The following is a 19,670-nucleotide window of genomic DNA, read 5'->3' as shown; positions in this document are numbered from 1 at the left end:
TATATGTAGAATAAAGGAGAGATGCCACAGAGTACCTGAAAGTGTGGCTTTCTACGAAAATAACCTCCTTTAGTTAATAATGCATAAGTAGGGTCTACATGTTTTTTATGGTTATGTTGAAGCTCTGTCAGGAACAACACAAAACTGACAGCTTTAGCTGTGCTAATGTAAGGCTCTTTCTTAAATGAAAGAGCTACATGGAAGTTATTTACGAATGACTTACATGCTAAAGGTCTAATTTGTGAATGTGTTCCATGTACAAGCTTGGCAGGTGGACAGTGTTACTGCTTGTTTGTTTATAGCATAAATCACTTAAAAAGGTCTCAGATAGTAGAATTTAAATAAGGAGAAACTACTTTGCTAATGCAGAAATTCATCACTGCTGTACCAATGTGACTTCCATATTGATACTTAGAATAACGAATGGAACTCAGTCATGTGTCATCATTTTTCTCCCCCGTACTGGTCTGGGTGATTGCTGGAAAATGCTAATCATCCTTTCCCTGTTTTTAACCTTACTATGCAGGCGTACCTTTTCTAAGTACGTGTAACTCCATGTTTTACCATCAGCAAAGACCCGAGATACAATCCTCCCCTGTCCATCATAATCTACTTTTTCGCTAGTAGTTCCTCGCTGGATGCTGGCAATTTGACCTGTGGATGAATAGGTGACATTGACGGCCATCAACTTGCTACTTGGCAGCCAGAGAGTTGGGTGCCCTGATGTGTCGTAGGCAATCCTCAGTAGAAATTTACGGTGGTCATCATAGATCTTTTCTGTCTTTGTTGTTCGATCAAAGTCAACTGAAAGGAGGTTTCTGCCATTAACCTGTAACAACACAAACAAGATGATAAAATAAATCATGCTATTCCAATACCAGTCACTTACTAGTCTTCAGAGTTCCCAGTATTGTTTAAACACCATTTATGATGATTGATTCTCTTTGTCAGTAAATTAATTTAGCTACTTCTTGAGTACAAGTGCAAGGCAGTAGATTAACTGCTCTTTTAAAAGGCTTTATTAAGCAGAAAGACAGCCTGGCATTCGTTCAAAAGCTTTCCAATTAAATTTTGTAAACTAAAGCAACTAATAAGAAAAATACCAAAATGCAATTTTTTAAAAGTTTGTTCAGAAGATCTGAAGGTGATAAACATAACACGTGTGTAAATTACTCAAAGCTCCTCCCCCAATAAAACACTGAGAAATTATTGCTTAGTAAATTAATCATGGCTGCATTAAATAAAACACAGTGGTAAATGTGACTCTAACCCTTTGAGCAGTTAAGTAGAAGTTGGAACCCATACTACTGTAAATTATTAATAAGTTTAAATAGCAGGAGGTTACAAACACGATCATTGCTTTTGGCCCAGTGCTGAAATGTCACACTTTTTTTTAGAATGCCTTTTTCTATTGATAATATCTGGTGAACTGGCAGGGACTTCAGAGTCCTTTACTACCACATATACATGGCCTGAATATTGTACTTAGTTTAAAAATCTAGCACCATGTTGTTGTAATACGTCTCTAAAGGCTATATGCCATGTCCAGAATCTTTGCCTAAATCTGGCCATTAATGTCTGTAATCCAAGGCATACACAAACCAGCATTAAATTATTGCAATGGAAATGGGCGCTAATTAAATTCTACTTTACAAATAGTCTACAGTGTTTGCAGAATGCAAACCCTAAAGGGCAGAGACCACGTCCTGTTGTTTATTCCTTGTTAAAAATTAAATGAGGAAATCTTAATTTTACAAGACCATGTTCTGGCTATAACCTTCAACACTGACAGCTCCACCTGAGCAGTGTTATATGTATATGTGTGTGTGTGTGTGTGTGTGTGTGTGTGTGTGTGTGTGTGTGTGTGTGTACACATATACACACACATACATATACACACCACTCACATCTGCATATGTATATAAACATGTATATACATACATAATAGACATGTATATTTGTGTGAAATCTAGGATAAACATTTTTGCATTCTGTCATTGACATTAAACATGTCCCATGCAAAAATATTCCTTACGCTTAAACTTTTCCAATTAGCTGTGTTCAAAGGCAGTACTGTGAAGTCCATGGAAAGGTAATGATATAAGCTAAGAAGTGTTGATGGAGATAAAAAGTACCCAGAGAGGTGATTTATAAAAAATGAGAATCTCTGGATGAGATTTAGAAGATCTTAAATTTTCAGTTCTATCCTTTCAGATCCAGCTTATGTAGGAGAAAAAAATAGAAAACCAAACAATCCCACAATACTGTATCACAGCAGAAATTGGGGTGTGTGTGTGTGTGTGTGTGTGTGTGTGTGTGTGTGTGTGAACGTATGTTGGGGGGAGCAACCCAGGAGTGAAAAAGCCTGAACTCCATACCTGATCGGGTCTAGAAGCAGCATGACTTTGGGCTTTTAGCCCCTCTGAATCTGTTTTTCCCATCTCTAAATAAAGACATTGGACTAGATCCCTTACGCTCTGGCTTTCAATGATTTTTACTTGATTCTGACCAGCCAGGTGGAGGCTTTTGGAGCTTCCATTATCGCATGTGGAAATGTGTGTATGTTAGTTACTCCCTGCCTTACGTGAATTTGGTGAGACTTCATGAGTTCAGGTTTGCAGAATGCTTTTGTACCTTGGAAAGAAGGTACTAGGTAATATTACAAATACATATTTTAAAAATCTGTAGAAAGGTTTGATATCAAATTAACTTGATAACTGGCAGAATCAAGTTCTTTAGCTTATTTTGCAATAAATTTTTGATGCCTTAAGAAGAGATTTTACACAATTGACACGATTTCCTTAGGGCTCTTGGGTTTCTCAGATTGGCTTTTAAAAGAAAGAAGAAAAAAAACCCTGAATGTTTAGGTTTGCCCTCTTTTTTTCTTCCTTAAGTTATTCCAGAATTTGAATAACCATGGAAGACTGGCTATGTAGTTTTCATGGACAATGCTGCACGTTATCCCCATCTGTTTGTATTTTATTTTGCATTCATTTAAATTTGTATTTCAATTCTTTATGGCTCTCCTTAACCCTCCTTTATCTTTGCAATATTTCCTCTGGTTAGACTGTAAGAAATCTGGACTGCAGATCTGGTATGATTGGTTGCTGCTGGGAGAAGGGCAAATAGACAGGTCTGGAGGCCCATCTGTCCACTACCTATACCCTGCTACTGGCTTTTGATTTGCTTCTTTGCTTTGTGAGTACAGCTACGTGACACCTAAACATCCATATGACGATCAAACGATGCCATTCCTGTTGCTGCTGTGTGTGAGTCGCCATACTAAACACATCGCCGTATGGAAACATGTGGAAGTACTGTGGCACTAAACATCTGGATAGAAGTTTAAATTTTTTGTTTTTATCCAGACAAATATTGTATGCAATGCCTTTCTTGTATCCTCAAGCTGAAGTAATGAGGAAAGACTTAAGAATGTGGCCATGCTTTTTCTCACATTCCCAGCACAGGCCAAGGCTTTAACCATTCTTACTGTTTCCAGACACCAGCCACTGTTATTCAATATGTAAAATTTCAAAAGACACTAACAGATCTCATTTTTTTTTTAATCCCTTCCAAACATGCCCAGACGTTCTTCTTGGGGTATTGGAAACAAAGTATAGCAGTCGAGGGATACTTCCATTCCAGGACACAGGCCTGCCTTACTGTACCTTTATGAAATCACAGCAACTTTTTATTTTTTTCTTTCTTTTTTTTTTTTTCAGTCATAAAACACCAGCATTATTCCATGCCCCAGTGGCCTTTTAATAAATATTTTTAATTATAACAAATATCAAGTTATGTTGAATAGTCAATCTAAAGATAAAAAAACCTTTACATCAGATCATTATTATATCTCCAGCTATATAAAAATGAGTACAAATGCTGTGTGTGGATAAGAGATCACCATGAATTCTTTTGTGATGTACAACTTTTCTTTTAAGTAAGCATGGAAAATCTCCATTTTCAAAGATCATGTCCAGCATGATTATAATTAATCACAACATTTTAATATTGGGAGGGGGGGCACTGTAATTTTTCTTCTGGAATGTTTGAAAAACTAAGTCATAATGACATTAAACAATTTTCCCAAGGAGAGGGGCCAGCACAGTCAGATTATCCTCACTTTTCTGAAATGAGGCTGGTGCGTTACCCAGCACACTTGGTGACATTATCAAGACTCCCTTGTGTTAGAGCATCAACTTGCTACAGATTGTTTGGTGTCTCTGTGCCCGTCAGCAAGTGCCAACTGCATTGTGCAATCCCTACTCCAGTTCATGCCACTCAGATTAAAGTGAGAAACAGGATCTCACACAAATGTGACTGGCATAATAAGATTTAAATATGCAATCACATTTATGTATGCCTTTAAACCCACATTCAGCTTTCAAATTTTGAAAATTTCTTTTTAAAATGATTCACTACAATTTTTCCTTTAAATCTCTGAATTCTGGGCAGGTTTAGGAGATGAATCTTATTACTAGAATGCTCTAACAATTTTTTGTAACTGATTAAAATCTGGTTCTAAAGTTCAGCACTGATAAAAATTAGGAGTATTTTGTATTGCAAGACAAAGACAAGCAATTACTATGCATGTATTTTTTTCTCCTTAATTTAGCTACAAACAAGTAAGCTATGGAATTGTCTTGCCTTTATTCTGCTCTGCTTTTCCACATTCCTATCACGATTCCATGTGCTTATTTCCTGCTGCATCCATCCTCTTTCCTCTAATGCACTGTTTCACAGAAAATGCTTTTCATGTTGCTAGTTCCTTATATAATTTTTCCTTTTCTACTTCCTGCGTTTTAAAACTTTTTCATCTATCATGTCTACCTACTGTTATATCTATTTAATCTATTATATCTAGTGTTAGGCTTGTTTATAGCAATAAAACATCTGCAAAGATGTGCTATTCATGCAGCCCCCTCTTAGGAACATCTAGATGCAATGAAAGAGATGATTCATATTGTTGGCTTTCCTCATTCTTTCATTCATTGCATAAATATTTGAATGTCTGCCATGTGACAGGCACTAGCTAAATGTAGGTCAGTAACTTATAAATGAAAAAAAAAAACTTTCTGCTAGGAAATAATGCAAGGTGGGAGAGGAGACGTCCTCCATCTCAGGAAAGGGTGGAATGGAAAAGGGCTCTTCAGGCTGATTTGGGTGGCCACGGTGGCTGCAGGTCTTCCTCCTGTCTCTTCTCACCCCTCTTTTGGCAGACTCTGGTTTCAGTCCTTATACCAGATTTTCATATCATCACTTTCTCCCTAGAATTTCTCTTTTAGAATCCACAGAGGAATGAAATTAGCAGTCAGAGCTGGCACATCCAACCTTATCTTGAAAGCAAGAAACCCTCCCTTGTGATCTTGGCATTGTCTCTAGGAGAGCAATCAAACATATCAGCTGGAAATCTCCTTTCAGTGTGACTGAACAGGCCATTTTAAATAGCATGTTTTTTGCACTGTCTTGCTGAGGCATTGCGGTTTTACTATTTAGCAAGAAACTAACACCAGGCCTGTGTGCACTAGTCTCTTCTTCCCTTAAGTGAGGTATTTTCTTCATTTAGAATCAGCCAGAGAATCAGAGACTTAGCCTGGGTTTCCTCTCTTTTCCTCTACTCTTCCTAATTTTTTCCCCCATTTTTAAATTGTGATAAACCATATATAACATAAGGATTGCCATTTTAAGCATTTTAAAACTTACAATTCCATGGAATTAATTACATGCACAATGCTGTGCAACTGCTACCTCTATTTCCAAAATTTTTCATTATCTGAAATATAAACTCTACTCATTAAGCAATAACTTATTATTCCTTCCATCCTGCCCCCTGTTTCTGGTAACTTCTAATCTACTTCTGTCTCTGAACAATTTTTTTCTTTTTAGCTTATTTTTTCTTAATTGACCCATGATAATTGTATATATTTATGGAGCACAATATGATATTTGGGTACATTTATAGTGTGCAATTTAGCATATCCATCACCTCAAACATTTGTCACCTGTGTTGGGAACAATCAACATCCTCTCAACTAACTACTTGAAGTTGCACAGTACTTTGTTGTTGACTGTCGTCTCCCTACAGTGCTGCAGAACACTGGATCTTATTCTTCCTATCCCTCTACAATTTTATATCCATTGACCACCCTCTCCCCTTTCTCCTTCCCTCTCCCTTACTAATCTCTAGAAAACACTATTCTACTCTCTGCTTCTACGAGATCAACTTTTTCAGCTTCCATATATGAGTCAGGACATGTGGTATTCCTCTTGCTGCACCTGGCTTATTTCACTTAACATAATTTTCTTCAAGCTCATCCGTGCTGCTGCAAATGGCAGAATTTCCTTTTTTATGGCTGAGTAGTTTTCCATTGTGTATATATATGTTTTTTTATCCCCAATTTCTTTTTATGTCTAGAAAAGCAGTGTTGCAAAGAAAAAATGGATACACTTAGATATAACTTGTTTCAAAGCAAAGATAGAACTTGTTTCAAACAGCAAGCAGTTATGTGGCCAATTTCTGGATAACATTTCCTTTCTCACTCTTCCCTCTTTCCACTGACATTTTTCTATCCAGCAAGCTGAACAGCTCTTTCCTATCCATCTGTCGTGTGGGGAGAAATGGCCAATGTTTGTGTATGTGGTTGAGATTCTCTGGGTTAGGGTTAGGGAATATATAACCACGCTTTTTATTTTCAAAGTACTTTCACACTGTCTCATTTGATTCTTGTAGGAGTTGTGTGAAACACAGGCAGTGTAGGGTACATTTTACTTATCTGTAATATAACTACTATATATATCATAATGTGATATTATCTAGATAATATTACATAATCTATATCATCATATAGGTATGCTATAGATAAACAGATTCAGAGATGTTAGGACTTTCCCATAAGGTTTACTATTAGTAAAAAGTGCAGCCTGATCTAGAACTGGTAGTTTCTGAATTCTAGTTAAGTGCTATGTCTTCTTTGGTGTGCTGAGTGAGTAGAGCACAGCTGAGAGCAGTATCTCTGCGTCTTCTGATGAAGTCCTGCGTCTGAGAATAGGTGTGACTCTGTGTGCATGTGTGAGTGCATGCGCGTGTTTATACGTATACGTGTGCATTCCCCCTGCTTCAAGCAGAGTGGAATAGGATAAAGCCTGTGAACCAGCTTCCAGTTTGCAATGGCCCAAGAGAGCAGGGGCCCTGGGAAGCAGCAGTAAGTGCTGGCAGAGCTGGGGGTGCAGGCAGCTACAGATTCCTAGGCTCAGGAGAAAAGGCAGGAGCTGGAGTTGACTTTGGCAACAGACCATGACCCTATGACAGTGACCTGCAAGAAGTCTGGAATTTGTTTTCCTGCCCATCACTTTACCTTCACCCCTAATCTTGTTCTCCCTCTAATGTTCTATGGCTCCTGGGTATGGGTGAGGTGGGGGCACACAGCACTGGTTCCAGAAGACCATGTATTTACAGTCCCAAACGTCTTCTTGCAATCGAAGAAGACATAAGTTGGATACGGTCTGTATATAATCCACTAATTTTTAAAAAAATTTATTTTATTTATTGAATCAAAATCGATTACACTAATTTTTTTTTTTTTTTTACTTCATTTCTATTTCTTGGAAATAGCCAGAGACAATATTTAGTAGTTGTTTCTTACCCTGAAGGATTGCCAAGGTATATAATATTTGCCCTTTTAGGATAATAATTTAACTATTTTTGGTGCAGATAAAAGGACATTAATGGTAAGCTCCATGTTTTGTTTTCCCTCCTTGATTGTAACTAATTTTTTTAAATGGCAAGGGAAGTAATGTTAGGAAAAATGGACATTTATTTCATAAACTAAAATTTGTTTAGTAACAGAAAGAATGAATCAGGTTCCATTTATATAGTGGCCAAAGGTGGTTTCTTGCAACCTATGTATCAGTACTTAATCTATGTTGTCTTTACCAAATAGCTGTCATAAATCACAGCTTGCCTTTTACATTTGGCCTGCAATGTAAGACGGATAAAAGAACACCTAACAAGCAAATGCAAAGCTCAATTACACTAGCCTAATCAGAAATACCATATTTCTCATAAAAATAATATAAATTGGGGTTCTCCATCAACAGTGAAGAGGCAGCAGTTAGGTTCCGAGATTGGCAATCTTCCAAATGCCCAGACGGTAGTTTAAAAATATTGAGAATGTAAAGAAAGAATTCATCTGTCAACGGTCAGCTTATCTCTTTCAATACATATATTTATGATTTAGGAAACTTTCAATATTTAAACCAATTCTTACTTATCCCAATGCCCACATTAAGGAGCCATCCCTCCTAACTGAGTAGATGAAGGAAACAGCATAAGATTATTAAGACAATATTAGGAAAACAAGAATCAATTGACATCCAGGCTCTTTGGGATTGTGCTACATGCAATTTCCTAATTTCCCAGGAAAGAATTTATTTTTAATCATAGAAATATTGAGAAAGATATTTTCTAAAACAAGCAGCGTTTACTGTGAGCAATCTTAATGGCTTAATGGTTGGCTATGACCGTGTTTGAGGCAGAATGCCATCCCTCACCTTCAGTGTGGCCCTCACACTCCGTGCAGACAGAAGAGGGCGAGGGGCCGTGTCCTCACAGACAGGTCACCTACACATTGCGGGACTGGGCGGGCACCCCCTATTCTCCAGCACCCACTCACCCTAAGCTTGCGACCGAAGACGTTAACTTTTCCTTGGGCTTGCTCCTTTCGGAATCTCCATTCCACCAAATTTTGACCGTTCTCACCAGGAAGAGTCATGTTTCTTTTGGCAACTGTTGGATTAGCTGTGCCAGCCAGGACGTGTGGCTCTGTTTGGTAGTGTGAATCCAGACCACTGGCATAGATAATTCTAAGGGAACCATCATAACCAATCTGGTAGCTGTTTCTTAACTGATCTAAAAAAGCAGCAGCAGAAAATATAAACCATTAGATATGAATTAAACACACGGAGGGTTATGTGGTTAGACAGGATATAAGCATCTAAAAAATGTTGACTAGAAATAAAGAGCACTTAATGATGTCATTTAAGAAAGTAGCAAAACAATTTTGCTTTCTGGCATTTCATGCTGGCAGAGGTTTGGCTGAATATTAAAGGCAAACTTTGGGGGAATTTAAAGCGCTTCTCCACTTTAATAGATTTCTTTTTCACATTTGCCTAATGAAATGAGGGCTCAGCCTCCATTAGATGTGAAGTCAATGTTCTGTAAAGAGCCAAGTATGTGCTCTTGTAGGAGCTGTCTTTCCATCCCTAAGGTCATAGAAGGCTCCCCTCCCCTCCACTGATCCCTAGACCCTTTGCCAAAGATCCTTTGAAGGAATTAGTATCTATATCTTGTCTACCAAAATTAGGTGATATTCCCCCTGAAATTGACTTTAAAAAAAGGAGTCATATTTTGTACAAAAAGCCCTCTCATATTGTAGGCTACTGCCTCAATTTAAAATTTGGCAATAATATAGGACCATTTGGAGAAGAAATGAATTCAAGCAATACTAGTTTTAGATGATTGTAGAGATTACCTGATGGAATATATATAAAAAAAAATGACTCAAAGAAGTTCATCATTTTTACTAGTTATTCTTAGAATTGTGACCTCACAATTGTAAATGTCATTGTAAACAGCTTTTTCAAGATGAGTTTAAAAGGGAATGTGGCAGGAAGTTCCATTACGGCGATACTGGATCTACATGCCTATAGATTGAATGAAAAAACAGAAAGCCCAGATACTATATAAATGGGTACTTGGAATTTGTGATAGAATTTCCATCATATGTGGACGCCAAAACCACATCATACATGGATTCAAAAAGTGTTATGTCTCTAACTACTGTACATACATGGCAGTGAAGGTGACATTTCTGGAAAACTGCGTTAAGTGACTCAAAAATGGTCTGATGATGCTTGTGAGGAGATGGAATTAAGTTGCTTTATTAAATGGGAATGGAAAAAGATTGTTTTATGTGTTATGTGATTTTAAAAGTTTCTATGACTAAATAATTATTATATGTAAACTCTAGATTATTTCATCAGTACCTCTGGAGGTTTATATGTTCACCTCCCCTTTTCTGGTTCATCTTGGACACAGGGGTTGCCACATTCTACTTGGGTGCTAGTGGTATTTGAAAATTAACAGTTTAAAATTATGCTTTTGTGTTTACCTTGAACCATGGTGTAGAAAGAATCGATTGAGGATAAGTTTGAAGTGATGCTGACATCCTCTTCTCGGCTGGATGATTCAATGTCCACTGTGATAGCCTTGTCCATGTCCCCATGAAGGTTTGTGACCACTCCAGTTGGAAATGTAACATTTGTCAGACGACCTTCACTGTCATAGCTAAATAAAAGAGGCACTGACTCAGTGTTAAATAGGAAACCACAGGTTCTTCTAACTTATAGATATGATGTGTAGCAGTATTAGCTGCACAAATTTGGAAGGATATTTGTCTTTGCGCATGAGCTATGAAGAACGAGGACTTCAAACATACTTTGAAGTAATCAAAAACCTGTTTAACATAGAAAAACCTCACCGGTGAGAGCAAGAGTAAACAGAAAAGCTCTCCATCTCAGCACATTATTCTTTGAAGTGTGACCAAAATCCTCTTGCACATCTAATTTGCCGTTTCAAAGGCAACATGTTTGCTGATATTAAATTCTCTAGTATTTCTCCATATTTTATACAAAGTAGATTTGATTCACTGCTTTCTCAGTTTTTAAAGTTTTACTGACGTGTGTCCTATATGGCAGTGTAATACGCATATATATAACTTCATAAAACAGTAGGTACACATACATGTATGTATTTGCATATATAAAAATATTGTTTTAGTATCTTGAGGCATCTTCAACAAGTCAATAAAATAAAAGTCTTTCAAAGACTTCCTTATTTCTCAGTGATTGACACGCTTTAAAATGATAAATTAAAACTTAAATGTTAGTAGTGGTGGTGATAACCTATCTTGTCTATACCGATATTGTAATAATGGGGGATATCTTGAATGATGAGTATGTTTACTGAAATGAGATGCAATATTTCCTGACATTTAATGATTATTTGCTTTTTTATCATACATGTAAACTCTTTTTTAAGCTTATAAATGTAAAAAAGGAACTTAAAATTTAAATGTTAGGATATATTTTAAAAGCTGTCCTATGCTCATAAATATGCATAAGAGAAAATTTTTAAAATGACAGTGTTGTCTGATGAAAGAAAAAAAAATGCAAAATTCCACATGAAAAACTAGAGATATCCTTGGGAACAATCTGCTTAAGGTTTGATTTCAGATTGGTACTAAGGCTGCTCCATTGATAAAAGGTGCCAAGTGAAGTGAAGACTGGAACCACGTCCTTGTTAAATTAAGCCCAGATGCAGAACTAGTAGAGAAAGAATGTTGTTAGGGAAAGATCAAAAAGTTATCGGAGGAGGAAAAAAAGTAGAAGAGGATCATAATAATAGGTGTCGATGTGGGGCAACATGGGACTAAGGGGTAGAAAAAAGCACTTCAACGATATTTTGGAATAAAAGGATAGAGAGTTTTTAGAGCATAAAAATTTGTTTTGAAAAATGTGGTTAGTAATTAGGAGAAGACTCTAGGTAATAAAGTCACGGAAGATTCAGCAAGGGCAATGTTATAACAGAGAGAAGGAAGAAACCAGGAGGAATGAGAGAAGCTGAGGTCTTTTCAGGGCCCGGTGATGAGCTGATCCCATTAATTCAGTGGGGACAGTATCAGTCAGATCATGGGTTTGACTGACGTGATCTGACAACCTGCCAGGCTGCTCAGCCAGAGGCAGGAATGGGCACTCAGGAGAAAGAAGCGAGAGATGGAGAAACGGAAAAAGCAAATGCACCATTAAGTGTAATCATTGTTTGGACTCATAAAAGGCAGAGCTGAAGAAATGAAGCAGACATCCCTCCCCTCCCCACCAGCCCAAATGCCCCCAGAAGATTAAGGCACAAATGAAAGAAATTCAACATAGTTTATTGCTGTCACTGCTGTTTTGAAGAAACTATTGCTCTTGAAGAAACACACATGCGTGGGTTTATCCATCCAGCGAAGCAGAGTTACAGAATTATTGACAAAACCAGCCTGAAGTTCAGTCTTAAGTTTGGTGTAATTCTTGCATCACATTACATTTCTCATAGTGTAATGTGAAGAACATGTTATTGGGTTTTTAAAAAATTAACATCCTTTTGAATTCTCCCATACAAAAGTTCTGGACTGCATTATTTCCCTCCATTTTCCGACAGAAAAATGAAAATACAATGTGGTTAGATGTTTTGATCGGGCTTTCACTGTATCTCTGACTGGGCCATAACTGGAACGTGTTATGACCCCAGGCCAATTAGTCGTTCTGTAAATCACACTGCCTAATTTAAAGTTGGGAATCCAGCTCTAGATATATGGTGCCACCTGCAAGCAGCTTGCTGATTCATTCCTGCTGCTGTCACCGGCCTGCCCTTTTTGGATGCTTTGGCTGGTTTATATTTTCTAGCTCCATTCAATCTAAAGCAGAAACTTCACCTTTCTCCTGCAGAAAGCATTTCTCCAACCTTTGACTTTGCTCTCTCATTGGCTTACTACACGTTGCACTTCCTGCTGGGCAAGCATTTTGTATCACAGGATGCTGAGGACCCTGAGATACAGCCCAGGATGCTGAACGCTCAGACTGTAACCTATTAGCCTTTGGTTCTTTGGGAAATAAAAATACAAGTAACCTTTGTAGGTAGTACAGTTAGAATGACATAGGGTTAAGCTGGGATCTTAGTGGCCCAGCTTAACAGTTTAGCCCTGGAAGTTCTGAATTTGTGCCTTCCAAGGAGTAGCTGAATTTAAGTTAAGGCACTAATAGGGCTGAAGTATTTGCCAGGAAAGCTGCTACAGTGAAAGGGCCCTCAGCTTCGACCTAAGCCGTCACCTAACAGTTTCTGAATAGCCTTTACATGCAAATAACAGAGCAAGAGTACTGTGAGTGCAAAGAAAGAAGTCTGGTTGGAATTGGCAAAGGGCCACAAAAAATGATTACAATGTGTAAGGCTGAATACACTAATTACCGTGATTTGAGCATCACATATTGCACACAGGTACTGATATTCAACGCTGTACTGCACAGGTATGTGCAACCAGTTATGTTTCAATAAAAAAATTTGCTTTTAGAAATGATTTCCTTAAAATATGCATGTAAGCATAATACTTTAACAATAAGTTTCCTATACACAAAAGAACCTTTAAGAAATGATTTGTGGTGTTCAGCTTTCTTAAAGGAGGTGTCCAAATAAATTTTTACTGATGTTCCTTTTCTGTTACTAAATTTCCTACAATAAATGAAATTATTCAAAATAATTTTAAAAAACGCATCTAAGCAGCATAATATTCTTGGATCATTTCAATAAACTTGAGAATTTTTGAAATAAAAAAAAGAAGTTTGGTTGGGGAGAGAAGTCATATACTCATATGTGAAAATTTAATTATTAAAAATGAGGGCTAGGGCTGGCTCGTGGCTCACTTGGGAGATTGAGGTGCTGGTAACACCAAAGCCACGGGTTCAGATCCCTATATAGGGATGGTCAGTTAGCTCACTTGGGAGACCGTGGTGCTGACAACACCAAGTCAAGGGTTAAGATCCCCTTACCAGTCATCTTAAAAAAAAAAAAATGAGGGCTGACCAGTTAGTTGGTTGGAGCATGGTATTATAACACCAAGATCAAGGGTTCAGATCCTAGTACCAGCCAGCAGCAAAAAAAAAAAGAGTGTCATGTGAGTGCAGAGTGCAGAGATGTGTTCATGCTGGACGAGCTAGGGAAGAGCCACTACAAGGTGGGGACCTAAGCCAGGCATAGACAGACATCTGGACAGGCAGATCAGGCACAGGGGTGCATTCCAGCCAGGAAGACAGCAGGGGAGAGGAAGTGGAGAAGAGGAGCTGGAAGGATGGGGACAGAGGCGGTCAATGAGCAGAAGAGCTCACTGAGGCACAGAGTCCGTGCAGGGGAATTAAATGTAAAGGGAGGCTTTGGGCCATTGTCATCATAGGGGATCGTGGGGTGCTGAAGAAGGTTTTATAGAAAAGCAAAAGTTTTAATAAGGCTAATGTCATGGAAGCACAGTCCAGGGAGAGGGTGACAGGCCAGGCGGTAGGTGGTTCTCAGACTTGCTGACTTTGCAAACCAGGGGAAAAAAGTCAGGAACCAACCAACATAAGATTTTTAAAGGAAAAACTACTATCAGTTACCTCTACCATTTCAGAAAGAAAGGCCATTTAAATATACCAGAGGTGGAAGGGACCTAATTGCAGGGTGAATTCTTTAAAAGGGACAGTTCTTTAAAAGGAATAAACAAAGCTTTATGAAAAAATTCTCCATGCCATCATTATTTTTTTTCATTTCAGTGTGGATCAGTGAAACCTTTCCTGCAGATTAGCACCTTAAAATGACCAGGGGACTCTGGACAAGGAAGCGAGAGAAAGTAAGTAGTCAAAGATAACTTGCAGGCACTTCCAGAAATGGCAGGCCAACTCTTCTTAACCTCGACAAAAGTAGAAAAACAATGCACCAGCAAATGTCCAACTGTCCTCTGAAATACTGTAGCCCTAGGTACCAAAAGAGGCCTTTCCATCCCATGTATACGCCTCTGGATATATTCTCTGCTCAAGTGCAACTTCGTGGCTCAACCTACCGTGGCTCGGCCTTAGTGGTGAGCGGGCCTTGCCCAGCTTGTATATTTGAGATGTAGTTTTCTTTGATTTGTTTTTTTGAATTTACAGTGCAATAGGCTCCAGGGGGTTTGAATAAACACCAGCTTCGTGCTCTCCATTCCACTCCTCTGGTCTCAGCCTCACCGCTTCAAATTCATAACACAGCACATTCCTGTCTGCTCCCCGACCCTCTGCACAAAGGACTCTCGCTGGCAAAGGCAGACTCCCTCAGGCTTAACGACCTCCCGCTCTTTCACTGATGAGATTCCCTTATTTGATGTTTATCTATTTGTTTGTCTTTAGTTTTGATTGCACTTTTGCCTAGACTAGCTGTTTTAGCCCTTGTGGTATGTTTTAAAATCTCTTTTTAAGTTTCCTAAGCAATGGCATTATCAGAAAATGCCCCGGAGAGTCGCAGCCTCTGTCATTCTCAGCTGAAAATGCTGTATTCATCGTGAGGTGCAATTTTCCTTCTCTCTTCCCCTTACAGACCTGAACTTCCCAGCTCTTCCTTTTTCCTTCCTAACATCTCTTTCCATCACAGCTGCCCTGAACTTGTAAAACTGGTCTATCTGCCTCTCCTCATCCTCACGGATAGCCACTTAATCTTCTGCAACACCACTATTGTGATACTTCTCTGCTTAAATAACTTCAGTACACCCTCAACTAGGAGAAAAATTGACTGACTTAGGCTGTGACCAACCCAATGTCATAGATTATTGATACTGCAAATTTATTCAAGTGGAAACAACCTGCGCTTCTTTCTTTCAAACTCGGCAACAGGATTATTTATTGTCTTCAGTGCTTCTTTTATCAAATGTTATGATTTTAAAATTATCCTCTTGTTTTGAGACAACTACGTGTTGATCACAGCAGGACTTCAGAGAAGCCCGTAACCATAGCAGAGAGGCAAGGACAGGGAGCGGTATGTTCTCTGTCCCTTCTGTTGACTGTTGGTCTACAATTCAGCCCGACACTCAACTGGGCTGTCTCAAAGATACGACCGACCTACATATTTACTCCTCTCATGTCGGCAGTGCCCTCTGCCAAACCTCTGTTCTCTTTACCTACAGAAGAGTGAACGAGCATCAGCAAAATGTCTGTTTTGTTCCTCTGGTTTCTCCAACCCAAACTAACCCTATTCTGGGGAGGCAAGACAGTGGCAGATGCTGGTTTGGGTATGTTCTGGGGGACTCCGGACAGGATAAATGTTCAAGATTAGTCATGCCTGGCCCTTGCTCATTTTCCCCAGGGTCATCCCAGAGTTAGTTTACTCTTAGAGCTGCCTAGTGAGACATGTGTGTTTGCTTTCAGACCTGAATCATAGTAAGGAGTCCCACGAAAGACTTACCTAACCTGTCATTCTCACACCATTCCTCTTGTATGGAGGGAGAATCTTTGCTTTAATCTAACAGAGTTCTTTACGTTTAAATTCCATAGTTTAACAGCCAACAAAAACAAAAAAAAATGCTCTCAATCTTGCCATCTGTTATGGCAATGCTTTTTCCGCAATGCTAATTTGTAACAACCTCTTATCTGTCACTGCAGTAAAGTAGAACAAAACTGCTAACCCTATCATAACTACAAATGCATGCATAAATCATTCCTGGATCCTCATTCCTGATGAAGGTCTGTGTGCACATGGCAAAAACAAAACACTGATTTAAACTTCTAATGGTGGACTCATTTGGAGTCCTAATAGCAATAATGTGATTTGTAACATCAATATCAAGAGATTTTACATTTAACTATTCTGGGAACGAACCTAAAGTTTATATATTTTAACAATCATCTCATAGACAAATTGTAATTTCTTTGAACTCAGAAGCAATGTTGTTGGTACAAAATCATCAAAAATCAGGTCTGGATTGAAAATGCAAAATGTTTCCATCACCTAGGTAAGTAGAGCAATCAACTTTCTTCCAAATCATGGGATCATCTGATACTCAGTTGACTGCTACTACACATTACCAAACATTACAGGGAAAATGCAAAAAAAAGAGAAAGTGTTATTTTATATATTTTTGTCTCAAGTGCTAAGAGGATCTTGACGAGAAAGGGAGTGAGAATTGTATGGGGGGAGGGGTAACACCAATTTAAATTTCTTTGCTGCTGCTTCTGCATTTCATTAGGAGGTCTTGCTGATGCAACAAATTCTGGCCTGCGCTTTCTTCTATACAACCAGAAAGGGCAGTAATCTGCAGTCAAGCTGCTATTCTCTCTTTTTTTCAAAAACCCCAGATTACATGAGTTCAGACGAGCCTAGACAAGGGCAGATCTTTCCTCCCTCATCTCATCTCCGGTCCAGCCCTTTCGAACACTGAGCATAGTGATAGATGGTCACAGAATATATGTTTTTTTCAAGAATCAAATTCAAGAAAAGTGACCCAATGCCTCCTTCCTTACATAGTCATTACCACATCAGGGAGGACTGACAAAGTGATAGTGCCCAGCTCTGAAATTCACAGGCCTTGAGACAAAGGCATCTAAGTCAGGACATTCCAGAATCAGTTCCCTTAGGTATTCAAAGGATTTGGGGTTAGCCATCATTAACAGAAGGATCATATTTAAGCCAGTCTTTTTTTTTTTTTAATTTCTTATTGACTGAGGAAGGCTGACATGAGTGGGATACATCTTATAATTTTAGATATCAGGTCTTGAAATGTAGACTTACTATGACAACTGATGGCAAGAAAAATTTTTGCTCCAAAGAATCTGTAAAACAGAACTGTGCATGTCTTTATCCTCCTGGATTTATTCCATGAGGTCTGGAAGTGCTCAGAAGACAAACCCATCCTTTTCTTTGGTCCTCCTCTCTGTGTGCTGGTGCTTGTTCAGCCCTAGACAGACCCACACCCAGGAAATGGCTGTGTAGTGAGTGCGAACAGGAAGGATTTGGGTGACATGATAAGTCAGAAAGATTTTTTTAAAAGCAGGTAGCCTATTTGGAAGAGAATTTTTATTTATCATTATAAATTGCTACTGCTACCACCAACGTAGTATATAAGATACTAGGTTTGACTGAAATGCAATATATATTTTAGCAAAGGAAATTTGGTAACTTTTGTTAAATGCTGTTTCTTTTGGAATAAGCTTTGACAGGGGCCTATGAGAAGTTGCAGAGAAATGGCAAAATCACATGTTTTAAAGTAGGAAGGGATTTTTAATTACTAAGAAGCCTTTCGTTTTATAGGTGGGGACATAAAAGTCCAGAGAGATGTTGTGACTTGCCCAAAGTCACGGAGTTAGAAATAAGTGACAAAATCAGGACTGAAACCTCGGTTTTTAGTTTAGTCCCAGGCTCTTTCCAATCAGCCCATGCTGCCTCTCCGAAAAAAAGAGCAGAGAGAAAGCAGGAAGAAAGCAGCATCAAGGAACTAATGAAATGTCAGTGACTTGGAAAAGTGAGGTGAAGAAGAAGGAATAGTGAAAAAAAAAATAGCAGAAGTGCACAGGGTCAGAATCTGAGAGAAAACTGAGTAAAAGGTCTGTAATTCACAAGCTTTAAGAGAGAAAATAAGTATCGTGCGGAGTGCGAGAAGTGAGAGAAGGCCGAGGAATGGGCAAAGCCGGGCAGTTAAGGAGCAAAAGGAAGTAAAGAAAGGAGAATAAATTCAGGAAGTGATGGGTGCACGAGGGGAGGCACAGCTTTGAGGATCCCCAGAAATAAGGGATGTGGTGTCCAGATGCAGAAGGCAGACGCTTCAGTGTTCACACAGCTACTGTCTTCATCGTGAAGCCTACAGGAGCCTCCGCTCTGTAAATTCATGCGAGGGCACTTCGAAGCGTTCGGGGAAAGATTTGGATTATCTCTTAATTCCATTTCCCCACCTTTCTGAAGTACCTGCGTCTATTCACACATTTTCTCCCACGCGGAACCAGATACTGCACGTTCCTTTCAATGTCCCCACTCGTAGCTTCAGTCCCCTCGACAGCTCTCCCGTCCACTTCTCTAGAATCGGCTTCTCCTGCGACCTAAGCAGACACGTCTGACCACACGCTAGACTGCACGGTGGTGACCTCAAATTCATAATTTCCAAATGTGAACTCATCTATTGCCACCACCTGTGGTTCTCCCCTGTATTTCCTGTCCATTTAGTGGCCCAAGTTGGGGAAACAGGGCCCCGTCACAGACTTTCTCCCTCCCTTCTTGCAATCAGTCTCCAAGTTGTATTTCTTCTCCTAATGAATAATCTATCTCCTTCTCTGTAATTTCAGTGCCCAGCCCTGGTTCAGGCTTCATTTTGTAACTAGATTTACTGTCTCCTAACTTTGCCTTTTCCCCTCTAACCTTCTACATTTCTATCTTAAATCCATCCTTACATTGTCACCATATTGACCATGTTGATTCCCTGTTAAACTCCTTTAATAGATCCCTGTCTACCCAGGATGGAAGATCCACTAGACAGTCCAACTCTTTAGCACGTCAGTACATGGCCTACTTGAGCAGAGCTGCAATCTCCCTCCAATCTCATCTCCCTACTCCCCTGATCCCCACACATTCAATGCTGTCGTCATTCTGACCTGCACGTTCTTTCCAAAACCTGCCATGCTCTGCCTCCTGAGTAAATGCTTTCCTCTGGCCTAGGACACTACCTCTTTTTGCTAACCTTTATTCATGCCTTCCAAGATTGAGCTTAAAAATGATCTCCACTGCCTCATCCCTGTCCCCAACCCCCAATCTGATTTAGATGATCCTTCTCTACACCTCCACGGCATCGTGAGCAACTTTCTATCTTAGCACTTATAATTATTACTTATCTGTCTCCCCCAGTGAATTCTGAGCTCCTTGAAAGGAGGGAATGTGTCTTTTTAGCTCTGTATTCTCCAGCATCTAAGGCCAGTACCTGGCACATAATAAATTCTTACTGAATGAATTTGTGCATGACTGAATAAATGAATGCCAGGAACTTAGCAGATAAATAGGAAATGCTTGATGACTAAAAGACACAGACAAAATTCCTGCC

The 19,670-nt window shown here is 39.0% G+C and overlaps 1 protein-coding gene across 2 annotated transcripts in view; it reads right to left on the bottom strand.

Moving 5' to 3' along the window:
- Positions 1–19,670, bottom strand: part of TENM3 (teneurin transmembrane protein 3) — a 335,936-nt gene that overhangs the window by 9,974 nt on the left and 306,292 nt on the right. For both annotated transcript variants that reach the window (XM_063077415.1, XM_063077416.1), the window contains 3 exons: positions 10,170–10,345; positions 8,673–8,908; positions 533–829 (listed from right to left, as the gene is read on the bottom strand). In XM_063077415.1, coding sequence (XP_062933485.1) covers positions 533–829; positions 8,673–8,908; positions 10,170–10,345 — 709 coding nt within the window. The remainder of the gene's footprint in view (positions 1–532; positions 830–8,672; positions 8,909–10,169; positions 10,346–19,670) is intronic.

The sequence above is a fragment of the Cynocephalus volans genome, chromosome 13, assembly GCF_027409185.1.
Source record: "Cynocephalus volans isolate mCynVol1 chromosome 13, mCynVol1.pri, whole genome shotgun sequence".
Lineage (NCBI taxonomy): Eukaryota > Metazoa > Chordata > Mammalia > Dermoptera > Cynocephalidae > Cynocephalus > Cynocephalus volans.
This window is presented reverse-complemented; position numbering and strand designations above follow the sequence as displayed.